The following is a 12,875-nucleotide window of genomic DNA, read 5'->3' on the forward strand; positions in this document are numbered from 1 at the left end:
CTTAATACCTATATAACTTAAAGACTAAGACTTCATACTAGAATATTAAACAGTCTTTAAACAACTGTGCAGTAAATAAGGACAATGACCTCAAAATGTAAACAGTATATAAGTATCTTGATCAGAGGTAAAAATATATAATGCAATATGATAAATCCTAAAATCGTATCAATATACAAAATGTCTTTAGCAGAGATAGAAACATGCATGCATACAATCTGACAAAATAACTTTGCATAGTTATTTGTAAAATAACTTCATAAATATTATAAACAGAAATAGGAGCATATTCAATATAACATATATAATTTGAACTTATATCAGTATACAAGAATCTATACCAATGTAAATTGTCCATAAATAGTAACTCACAAGTATTCATTCTTACTCACTATTATTATATTATATTATATTATATTATATTATATTATATTATATATTAGTGTGGGTAAACTTACACTAATCATCCTCCATGTCATCCAGAACAGTATGGTTTTTTTTTACAGTAGGCAATGGATTTTTAATTTTTCTGGTGAAATATGTTCTCCACAGTGACTGGGAATGACTTGACCATGTTTGACATGAGGACCTGTGAAAGGCCCCCCAAGAAGTTTTCCAGTGGTATCGGGTTGCCTTGTCTGTCTTTTGTTGATCTACATTTATTGGCCCAATGTCAGCATTTACCACATCGCCTACATATCCCAGAAGGCTGAGGCCACCTATTCTTGTCATTTCCATAGGAGACATTATTCCTAGAAATTTCTTGTCTACAGCCCGTTCTCAGATGTCCTATTCTACCACAATTAAAACATTTGGCATCTTGGTGTCTCCTCATACCATTGGAAATCGCTTCTCTTACCCAAGCCTCAGTACTATAGTCAAATGTCTCAACATTTGTTGTATACAAGATCCATCATCTATTGGTGCTGATCTAACCTTTAAAGGCCCAAGGATCTTTCTGTATTCTAAGTTGGCATTTTTAAAAGCAAGAGATTTAATAAGTACTCATCTAGCTTCCGAATCAGTTACACCTACTTGTACAGCCTTAGTTAATCTTTGTAAAAACTCACTAAAGGGTTTTCTCTGGCCCTGTTTAACCCTAGTATGTGATTTAATTCTCTTTTTTGGTTCCTGAATCCTGTACCAAGTATTAAAAGCTGCTGTGCTACATAGGGACAAGGTGTGTTTGTTGTAGAGAGCCTGGTCCTGAGGATCAGAGTAATGGCCCTTGCCAAGAATTTGATCTTAGGAAGCCTCAAATCCTTTTGCTTTTCCCTGTTGTTCTAAAATGTTGTCCTCTTTTCACCAATAACACTTTATTTATTTATTTATTTATTTATTTATTTATTTATTTATTTATTATGTATACAATATTCTGTCTGTGTGTATTTCTGCAGGCCAGAAGAGGACACTAGACCTCACTATAGATGGTTGTGAGCCACCATGTGGTTGCTGGGAGTTGAACTCAGGGACCTTTGGAAGAGCAGGCAATGCTCTTAACCTCTGAGCCATCTCTCTAGCCCCCCCTCCCAGCACTTTCAAAGCAGCTGAGGTCTGTCTTCTAGGACAGCTGAGATTAATTGAAGCCAATTGTGTGAGATAGTCTTATTGTTTGAAGCCCACATTTTCACCATTTCCCTAACAAATGGCCAATGTGGGTCATAAGATACTATTGCTTAATTTCTTTTAGATTGCTCATACCTATAGGTTGCCATATATATTCTTTGACTACCTTAGGGTACTTTGTGCCAGGTGGTTTCTCAGATGAAATTACTGGATAGGCAGCTAAAACTCTGGGAAAGTCATCCTGGAGTCTGGCACATACTAATGAAGCTAAATCCTATCCTTGTGCCTTCTGTCCCTGCTCATCAGTTTTGATAATTTCCTCAATCTTTTTAAATCTCTTTATCACTGTCTTTTGTAAAGTCTAAGTCTCCTGGCCAGTGTTTCATTTTAATGCCCTTATTGAGGATTTCAAGGTATGAAATTTGTTCAGTAAAGAAACATCTTTGGACATAATTTTGATGGCGTGCATATTAACTTCATGGAGAGATACCTTATCAATTAATCTATCAGAACTTTTTATAGATTTTGATTAAATTCAGCAGCATGAATTCTTTCAGATAATGTCTCAGCACCCTTCAACATTGACTGGATTTTGTCTGTGAGATTAATGCTATCCCTCTCCATATTGTTAAGTTTTCCAACTAGCTCTTCATTATTAGTCTGTAAAGACTGTATCATTTTTAAAAGTGCCTCATTCTTGGCTCTGTTATCAAACCATTTTCTTAACAAGGTAATATTAAAAACAAAAGTAATTTCCAAAATCAAATAAATGGATGTATAAGGAAAACCATATAAGCCTTGCAGAATACCATCTATGGCATAAGCAAAATGATTATTACATTCTTAAATGGTAGTATTATTAGTCATCTTGTAATTTTTCTGATCTTACCTGTTGTACGGCAATTACAATAAATTGGAGTAGGTGTAATAATCTTAAAGGCCATTGGCTAAAGGAGGATTTGAGAACTTTGGGAGAGCAGGAGGTCTGCGGCTAGGACTGAGCACAAGCTGGCATGCTCTCCTTAGGTACTGTCTCCATCAGAGACCAGAAGAGGACATACACACTAGTGACTAGCAGCTTGAAGCCATGCCTCTTCTATGATAGGGAGGTAGTCTACCACCCAAGCCCCAGCCAATCCTCAGAATGATTTATTTAAATAAGATCTCTTGTCACCCACTTGCTGAGTTTTTGTTCCCTGCAGGTGCTACTTTTGTGCATGAGGTGGAAGTTACTTTTTACCCTGGAGAAGAGAGGGTTCATATCACTCAAACTGCTGACGGGCTTGACCCAGAGAACTATCTGAGCGTTAAGACCAACATTGAGGGTCAGGTGCCCTTCATTCCGGCGAATTTCACAGCTCTCATTGCTCCATACAGAGAGCTTTATCATCACGGGGACTCAGGTATGTGTGAGTTTCCACAGCTGTAAAGTGGACATGGTGTCTGCCTCAACGAGATAGTGACAAGGCTCAAAACACAGGAATGTCCTGGAACACAAAGTGACACTGATTTAATTTTGTTCTTGTTTTTTAGAAAGTATTCACGTAGGCAAGCAGAGTAATGACTTTTGAACATAAGGATGTCAATATCTGCACATTATTTTCTGGTAGCAATAACTGATAAAATACTGCCCTCTCAGGCATGGACTGTATTGACAATTAAGATTTATGATTGTCCTGTAACTTTTTCAGCTGATGATTTTAGTTTACTTTAAACTAAATACAAAGATGCTTTTACAGTGCTATGAAACGAACCTGGGATTTGGAGTCAACACAAAATTTATTCACATCCTAGATTTGCCATTTAAAGTCTATGGAGAAAATATCAACAGAAAGCCTATTTTCTTCTCTTTTAGCATGAGAATAAAAACATCTTTTCTGATTGCCTAACACAGTTGGTAAATTTCATAAGGTGTAATAAGCTGTATGTGTGTCCAGCCTGCAGCCTGGAGGCTACATCTGTCCCAGAGTAGCTAGCTATAAATACAGCCCAACACATTAGTAGATGATAGTGTTGTGTCACAATGTCAAAAGCCTGACACATTTATATGCAGTACTAGCCACATGCAAGATGCTCCAGCGGTCACTGTTGTCATCTTGAATTTGGTCTGGCCCCCAGCTTCCAGCCATAGAGCTGGATACAGGGAAAGGACTAGAACATAGACCCTAACTGTGACCAGAATATACTGGGGCCAATCCGGGCATGACTCCCAGCAAGCCAGAGAGGAACAACTTTTTCCTCTGCTGGTGTCTTGCCAGCTAACCAAACTGAAGAGCATTTGGAGTATTACTTTTGTGGAATGCGTCTCAGATCTTGAGACTGAGTTACAGTTCTACCACATCCAAGCCCCGCGTCTTGGGCTGTTTATCTAAACTCTGTGGTCTCTGCACACAGTCAGTGTCTGTCTTGCACAGCTACGAGGAGCAAAGCAAGTAGTGTGTAGTGTGTAGATAGCTCTCAGCATACCAGTGGCTTTCAGCACACCAGCACATCATAATGCTTGTTCTTAGTGTAGCGGTTGTTGTTTCTCCTCCTCAGCAGCATGGCTTTGTCTCCACTCAGGTCCAAGGGGGTCCTAGGTCTTTCCTTCCAAGCTTCCTGTAGAACTCAGGAAGTTCTCAGTGGAACCTGCTCCAGGAATGGGGTGGAAAACTGTAGAAAAAAAATACTTCTAATATGAACATTTTTGGTTTTGGTATTTTAAAAGTTTACCAGTTTGCTTGTAAAATGTTCATTACAGCTGTGACCTCTTCCAGTTCCAGAAGTTTCTCTCTCACTTCTGGTTCTATCAACCAAACATGGTCCTACCACATAGACCAGAACATCACTTACAAGGCATGCCGGCATGCCCCCAGACACTTGGCCATCCCTGCCACCCAGCAGCTGACTGTGGACCGGGTTTTTGCTTTATACAGTGAGGATGAGGGTGTGCTGAGATTTGCTGTGACCAATCAGATTGGCCCTGTGGAAGGTATGTATATTATTTTTGTTGGGCAAAAATCATATCCTTTCTTAGAAGCCATCAAACAGTTTTGGTGCGATTAAAGTTCTATGAGTGCCAGATATAAAGTCAATAAAGCGTGGCCTTGTGTAGACAGGCAAGTGTAGAACTTCGAGAACGTAGCCCCTGCCAAATGTCAGAAACTAAAGTATGGCACCTGGGGCTGGGTGATACAAGGCAGCCTTTTCCCCTGATATGTGAATAGAGATTTAAGTCAGTGGAATTTAAGTGAGAATCTAAAAGTTAAATGCTCATGTTTGCAGTCAGTTCAACACAAATTTTAGTTATTATTGTGTATAATGGGGTAGGTGTATGTGTATTATGGCATGTATTCATGTATGCATTGGTGTTCACAACAAGTTCGTGGAATCCATTCTCTTCTTCTGCTTTTACATGAGTTCTGGGGATTGGACTCAGGTTACCAGACTTTCTCAGCATGACCTTTACCTACTGAGCCAGCCTCAGAGATTGGGTTTTTTGTTTTGTTTTGGTTGTTGTTGTTGTTTTTTGTTTTGTTTTGTTTGTTGTTGTTGTTGTTGTTGTTGTTGTTTGGACAAAGACATCAAAATAGTTCAATAGGAAAATAAGTCTTTTAAACAGGTGATGTTGAAACAACTTTCCAAATGCAAAGGAATGAAGAAGTGGGACCCCTATCTTGCCTCAGGCATAAACAAAACCCAGCTCAAAGTGGGCCAAAGACCTAAATGTAAGACCTAAACTTATATGTACTAAAGGCTTTGTCTTCAGGTGGCCATGCTATTTTGGGAGGTTCCAGAAACTTTAGGAGAAGGGCACCAGCTCGAAGAAGTATATCATGGGATCATAACCTCATGAGTTATATCTTGTCCTATCTTTCCCAGTCATGAAAGGTCTCTGCCACATACTACTGCTGTCATGGTCTCCCTTACCACGATCAGAAGCAATGGAGTCAGACTGTAGACTAAAACCTGAGCTAGAATAAGTCTGTTCTTCCTATATTTTGTGACAGTGATGATAATACTAACACAGCAGCATTATTCAAAATAGCCAACAGGTAGATGCAACCTAGATGAATATCAACCAGTGAACACATACAAAATAGTCCTAAAGCCACACAATAGAATATTACTCAGTCATTAAAAGAAACAAAGTACTCATTTATCCTACAGCTTTGGTTGCATTTGACAGCATTGTGCTAAGTGAAAGAAGCCACAATGCATGATTCCATGGACATAGAATGTCCAAATCCAGAGAGATACCAAGTAGACTAACAGTTGTTCATGGACAAGAGGGAATAGACAAAGTCACTTAAGAGTGTAGGGTTTCTTCTTAGAGTGATAAATGTCCTAGTAATCAATCATCATGGTAGTTGTACAGCTCTAAGTGTCGGGAAAATTGTTTAGTTTTGCCCTTCAAGTGAGTGGATTGTTTCACAAGGATTGCATCTCAGCTAAAGGAAAGTGGTAGAAGCAAATCTGTGGTTTACATTTCATTGGACCTTAGCTTTACCTGTGCAGATAGCAATGTTCTGTGCCTGTCAAAGCAATAGAGCACAACAGAACCTTAGATGTGGAAGCTGGCCGCAGTAGGTAGTGTATCCAACTCCAATACACTGGAGAAGGTAGAATCAGTATAAAAAGCAGGATTGCCAGGCATTTTGGTAGAAAAGAGGATGGATGAAAGAAGAGCCATTAGAGTAGCAGTTCTCCACCCCACAGAAGTCACATATCAAATATCCTGCATATCAGATACTTACATTACGATTGTAACAGTAGCAAAATTACAGTTATGAAGTAGCAATGAAATAATATTATGGTTGGAGGTAACCACTACATGAGGAATTGTATTAAAGGGTCACAGCATTAGCAAGGATAAAAACCATTGTATTAGAGGATGAACCACCAATACCATTGAGTCCTTGGGAATCATATAGGGAAACAGTTATCTTTGGGTCTCTTTTTACAAAAGGAGAGTAAGCCAGCAAGAAGTACCAGTTGCTAGTTATTTTTTATGAGCTTCTTTCTCACCCAGGCAAATAATATTTAATAAATAGCATGGTATATTGCAATGCATTGTCCTTAGTACCTTACATTAATTAGCTAGTCCCCATAGCAACCTCTACTCAACCAGGACTGTATTGTTATCACCCCTTTATAGATGTAAAGCTTGAGGTGTTGAGGTAAAACATTTAGAAATGCAGCTGGTAAGCAGCAGGCTGGGACTCAAACCCTGGCTCTGGGTACAGAGCCCACTCGTGCACCACACAATGCAGCTGCAGCACATGGGCTCTGTCAGCTTCACAGAAGCCTCATAAGGTAGTCTGAGATTTCATGGGAGTATGGGTTTCAATCTTTTCTGACTGAACCATGCTTTACCCAGAGAGGTACCATTCATTGTTCCTGAAATGGAACAATAGAAAAGCACACACAAGACACCAGAAATAAACCCTCTTCCTCCTCTGTCACTGCGTAGGAGCATTTGAAGTCTTAGGCTTTTCTAAGAAGAAGGACTGCTGTCAGGATGGAAGGCATGCTAAGCCACATAACCTTGCAGCAATGTGGGCACTGTGTGGTTTTGCAAGGTGCAGATACAGTTAGTGTGATTTCCCAGCTGTACTCCTTGCTGTCCTCCAGCCACAGTTAGTTGTCTGTTCCTTGTAGTATGTTTGTGATGTTGTCACAGAACAGGACCCAAGCATGCTGCCATCCTTCCTCTCCAGGGATACTTGGGGAGATGTTTGGGCAGAGGGCCGTTGAATTTGCATCAGTGAATTCAGCCATTCAGTGATGGCTTCTTTAAGGAAACCATTCTTCCCTTTCTAATTAGTCAATGGGTTCCAGCTCCCCTGTCAGAGAGTCACTAGTTTAAGTGGGTGAAATATGAAATGGCTTAAGAATATCCTTGACTTGGGGGCTGGAGAGATGGCTCAGTGATTAAGAGCATTGCCTGCTCTTCCAAAGGTCCTGAGTTCAATTTCCGGCAACCACATGGTGGCTCACAGCCATCTGTAATGGGGTCTGCTGCCCTCTTCTGGCTTGCAGGCATACACGCAGCACGCACAGGCATACACACAGAATATTGTATACACAATAAATAAATAAATATTAAAAAAAAGAATATCCTTGACTTAACTGCAAGAGGAGAGAGCCAGCAGACTTAGAAATTATGAGTAGTAAAGTGGTTTTAGGAATGTTTTCTCAAGATGTTACTGGAATCTACACTTAGTGGTTGTGTGTAGAAGAACTCACTGAAATAGCTGATTTTTAAGTTTTTGTCTTTTTTGTCAATTTTCTTAATAATGGGCTCTGCATTTTCCCTTTGCACTGGATTCTGAATTATATTACTAACTGTATAACTACATTGCTTGTGATTATGGACATATTTGTGTTGATGTAAGTATAGTAGTTTAAGAGTGCAGGTGGCCGGGCAGTGGTGGCACACACCTTTAATCCCAGCAATCGGGAGGCAGAGGCAGGTGGATCTCTGTGAGTTCGAGGCCAGCCTGGTCTACAAGAGCTAGTTCCAGGACAGGCACCAAAGCTACAGAGAAACCCTGTCTCAAAAAACAAAACAACAAAACAAAACAAAAAAAACAACAACAAAAAGAGAGCAGGTCAACTCTGGTCTGCTTCTAAAATTCTCGCTTTATTTAATGCCTAGAAGGGAGATAAACTCTAACGTACATGCACACTTATGAATCTTTCCTGGAATACACTGTGGTCAAAGTTTAATGTTGAAAAGGGCTGCTGTATAAGAAGGTTAAGTATTATCATTTATAAATTAAAGCATTTTGAAAATGACTATTCCCTTTGGAATGTATTCTAATATAAGGAAATGATTGTGGGAAGAATGGGGTTCTTGTCTTTCATGGGGCCTTCAGGAAGGATGTGACCCTGTTCTTAGTTAAAATCTGGCTAGAGACTGACTTCAGGAACTCTTGTCTGTGTGCCCAAGTTAACTGAGCACTGCTTCACTAAGGCTGGGTTTTCCTCCCTTGGCCAAGAGGTCGAGAAGGAGGCATTCCCAGGACAGATGTCCCACTTTTTGTTTGTCAGAGATTCCCTTCCCTCTGCCAGCATTGAGGTGAACTGAGGACAAACTCGTAGCCAATCTCATATTCAGGTCCTGATGGGGAAACTGATAATGAATGTTGTGCAGTAGACATGCACCATGCTGTTTCTTACAGTGTGGATGGGAGGAGTTTACCAGAGAGTGGCGCTATCTCAGTCAAGGCACCACAGTTTACAACAGACTATTAAAGAAAACCAGGAAAATCTACCTTGGGCAGCGGGAAGGTGAGAGTGCTAGAGAGTCAAAGCCGCAAAGGCCTGGGAGGAAGCTCAGCCCCGGAAGCAGCCTGCAGAAACAAGCGCTCAGGGTACAACTAGCAACTACTTTGAACAAGTCCCAGCTGTAGAAGGTCGCTGGCGAGTCATGAGTGAGAGAGAAGTGACAGGGAATCCTGGTGCTAAGTGCAGGCAGAGGTCCTGCCAAGGTGTGTCTGTAACTGCTAGGATTCTGGCATCTACCAGTGAGAGAACCATTGGGCTGGTTGCACTTAGCGTATACTGGGGTGTAATAACCTGCCCACCGAGGCAGAGTTCCGACACAGACTTCAGAGGCACAGGCCCCATTACTATATTTTGCATGGAGTATTGTCATAGTCAACAGTTCCACAGACTGAGGTAAAGCTAACACTTCAGACAGGGAAAAAGCTGTCCCGTTGAGGAGGAAGGAGGGAACTATTCCTTGAAATGGCCAGGCCTGCCAGTGGGAACACTAACTTTGGAAATATTTTATGTTGCATTTTTAAAAGCAAATCCAGCAGATATAAATAATTTTATTTGGATTTTGCACTGAGGAATTGGGAGTCATCCCTATTATCTGTGCCTTTGCCTTAGATAAAAACTTTATGAGGTTCCTCTGGTGACAGCTGCAGCAGAGTGGTGGGTGGCATGGACCCTGGCCTGGGGTTGTTTGGGTTTTTATCTTATTCTGACTCTACCACTTCCCACTATAACCTTGAGTATGTTACTTGGCTTTCCTAGCTATGGCTATAGTCTGCAGTCTGCACCTGTCCTTGTGTGAATTTAATGGGGTTGGATGTAGACCACTTCCTGGGAGGGGATGCATGACACTCTCTACAACTTACTTAGAGATGGATCCACAAGATTTAGAAGGGTAGGGAGGGGGCTGGAGAGATGGCTCAGTCGTTAAAGGCTAGGTACGGGACCAAAAAAATAGTAAGTGTAGACATTGGGAAGCCATTTCTATTTATTTGGTTCTATCTTTACAAAGGAAGTTTTGGGGACCAGCAAGATGACTCAGTGGGTAAAGGAATTTGTCATATGTATCAGTTTACTTTCTATCGCTGTGATAAACACCATGACTGAAAGCAATTTGGGGAGGAAAATGTTTACTTCACTTTCTCGGTCTGTAAAAGGAAGTCAGGGTAGGAACTCAAGGCAGGAGTCAGAGATAGGAGCTGAAGCAGAGGCCACAGAGGAGTGCCGCTTGCCGGCTCATTCCTCCTGGCCCGCTCAGTTTGCTTTCTTGTACACCCCAGGCCCACCTGCCCAGGGGTGGTACCACCCACTGTCAGTTAGGCCTCCCTGCATCAGTCGTTAATCAAGACAAGGCTCCGCAGACTTGCTGTAGGCCAGTCTGATGAAGGCATTTTACCAGTTGAGGCTCCCCCTTCCGAGATGATCTGGGACTGTGTCAGGTTAATAAACTCTAACCAGTACAAACTCAGTTACCAGAGGTCAGTCCCTGCAACCCATGTAAGTGTGGGAGGAGTGGACAAGTGCACTGTGGCATGTACATGTACTCACATGTATGAACACACACACATTTACATTAATAATAGTCTTAATTTTTTTTCTAAAAAAGACTTAGAATTCCAAACTTATCCCCCTGATAGAACGCTCCAGTCTTCAGTAAGATAATGAAATAGCAGTGGTAGTAGAAACTGTATGTGTCTCTCTGTTGAGTACATGCGTTGATCTGGGGGAATAAAAAGCACTCGGGAGGCAGAGGCAGGCGGATCTCTGAGTTCGAGGCCAGCCTGGTCTACAAGAGCTAGTTCCAGGACAGGCTCTAGAAACTACAGGGAAACCCTGTCTCGAAAAACTAAAAAAAAAAAAAAAAAAAAAAAAAAGCTTTTTTTTCCAAGGTCTGTTTGGATGACTTACTGTTGTGCCTAATATTTTAAACACCAACACACTAGCGCTTCTCAACTGTAACACACATATGAACTCTTGAGCTAGGAATCTTGCTAAAATTGAGATTCTGACCCTGTGAGGTATTAAGTCAGATTTAACCCACAGAAATGGTGAGTTTGAAATGGAAGACTGACAAACGCAGAGCTAGAAATTTGGAGATTGAGTCTTTGCCAACACCCTTGGTAACCCTGTATTCAACTAATTTATCCCTTGTCTTGCTCACTTTTCTTATGGGGACAGCAGTGTGGCCCAGAGTTCTCCTGAGAATCCAAAGAGATGCTAGATGCTTTCTTCCCCTGGAGGCAAACCTACTGAAAGCCAGAACCCTGTTCTACAGAGTAGGCACAAGGAAGTTGCTGAAATTAACCTTGAGATGCAAGTAATCCACCTTAGCTTTGAATTCTAGCAACGACTCCTGTCTCCTTCCGTTTCTTCATATTCTCTGTGACAGTCTCTCTGTCCCCTTTACTGTTTCCCGTACTGCACAGTGGACTCAACCCGTGCACCAGTGAGCCCTTGCTCTGATGGGAGCCACACCTGTGACACTAGAGCAACGTGCCGGCCAGGGGCAGGTATAGACTACACCTGTGAGTGCACTGCTGGGTTCCAGGGAGACGGACGGAGCTGTGTGGGTAAGAGACATGTCTGTTTCTGTCACGTACCGCTTGCTCTCTCCAGCACCAAGTCTGTGGAGGACAAGTATGTGTAGTATTTGTGTCTTTATCAGGCAATGATTTTAACCTCTGTATATCTAGACACAGTTATATGAAAACTGAGGCAGAGTCTGGCTAGATTTGAGAAAATAGATTGGAGATGGGTATTTGGAGTTAGGGTTATAAAGAGAAATCATCTTTTGAAAATTGTTTACTTTTTAAAGAGTTCCTGAAGTAGTCAAAAATTATCTTCTTGGCCAGGTGGTGGTGGGGCACATGCCTTTAATCCCAGCACTTGGGAGACAGAGGCAGATGGGTCTCCATGAGTTAGAGGCCAGCCTGGTCTACAGGAGCTAGTTCCAGGACAGGCTCCAAAACAACACAGAGAAACCCTGTCTCAAAAAAAGAAAAGAAAAGGAAAGAAAGAAAGAAAGAAAGAAAGAAAGAAAGAAAGAAAGAAAGAAAGAAAGAAAGAAAGAAAGAAAGAAAGAGAAAAAAATCTTATTATGACTTAACTGGAAAGATTTGAACATGTTTTTCCTTATTTCTGATGAACTGCAACTTGGAATTTTACCCATCATCTCACATGTCCACGGTTTCCATTAGTTAACCATTAGTACCTCTGCAGCATCATAGTAGTGGGAAAACTGAGTTGTCAGGTCTTCCGTTTCCAGAACCCTCTGTTTCATCCGTGCTTTTGTGTCCTCATTTTTCTTAGATGTCAATGAATGTGCCACTGGCTTTCATCACTGTGGCCCCAATTCCGTGTGTGTCAACATGCTGGGAAGTTACAGATGTGAGTGTCGCAGTGGCTATGAATTTGCAGATGACCAGCACACTTGTGTCTGTAAGTATCAAAATCTCTTTCCCTTCCACTAGAAAGATGCTGAACCCTACTTTGGGATTCCCTTATGTCTCTATACTTGCTGTAGGAGGCTCTGTTGTGTGTCTTTCTTAAAGATGTAACCCTCTGCTGCAGTTCAGTTCAGTCCTATCCTGATGGCATGTTACCACTGGATTTTTCCCAGCTAGATTATATTGAGTTACTGGAGAATGTTCTCAGTTGGGATTCCTGGCCTTGTCATATACCCAGGCAGTGACTTGTAACACCTCAGCTCTATAAAGAATTCATGTTGAAAGGTGCCTGTCTCATGCAATGGGCCAAAGACCCCACCCAAAATAAATACACCCTATAGGGTTCTAAAACACACTAGCTTCAGACTGAATAATCGATCGAAAAGACCTAGAATTCCAAATTTATCCCATTGATGAGCTAGCTGATAATTACACAATCCAATCTCCAGTAAGATAACAAACTAGCAATGGTTAGTAGGAACTCTGTGTGTGTGTGTGCGCGCGCGCGCGCACGTGCATGTGCACATGCTTATGTATATCTGTTGTGTGTGCACAGTACTCTGAGGAATTACAAGCTACAAACAGAATCTGTTTTAA

The 12,875-nt window shown here is 41.4% G+C and overlaps 1 protein-coding gene across 1 annotated transcript in view; it reads left to right on the forward strand.

The window, feature by feature from the left end:
• Positions 1-12,875, forward strand: part of Nid2 (nidogen 2) — a 63,288-nt gene that overhangs the window by 30,859 nt on the left and 19,554 nt on the right. The window contains exons 7-10 of the mRNA XM_038309785.1: positions 2,769-2,969; positions 4,307-4,537; positions 11,259-11,402; positions 12,142-12,270. Of these exons, the coding sequence (XP_038165713.1) occupies positions 2,769-2,969; positions 4,307-4,537; positions 11,259-11,402; positions 12,142-12,270 (705 nt within the window). The remainder of the gene's footprint in view (positions 1-2,768; positions 2,970-4,306; positions 4,538-11,258; positions 11,403-12,141; positions 12,271-12,875) is intronic.

This window comes from Arvicola amphibius, chromosome 13, assembly GCF_903992535.2.
Source record: "Arvicola amphibius chromosome 13, mArvAmp1.2, whole genome shotgun sequence".
NCBI lineage: Eukaryota > Metazoa > Chordata > Mammalia > Rodentia > Cricetidae > Arvicola > Arvicola amphibius.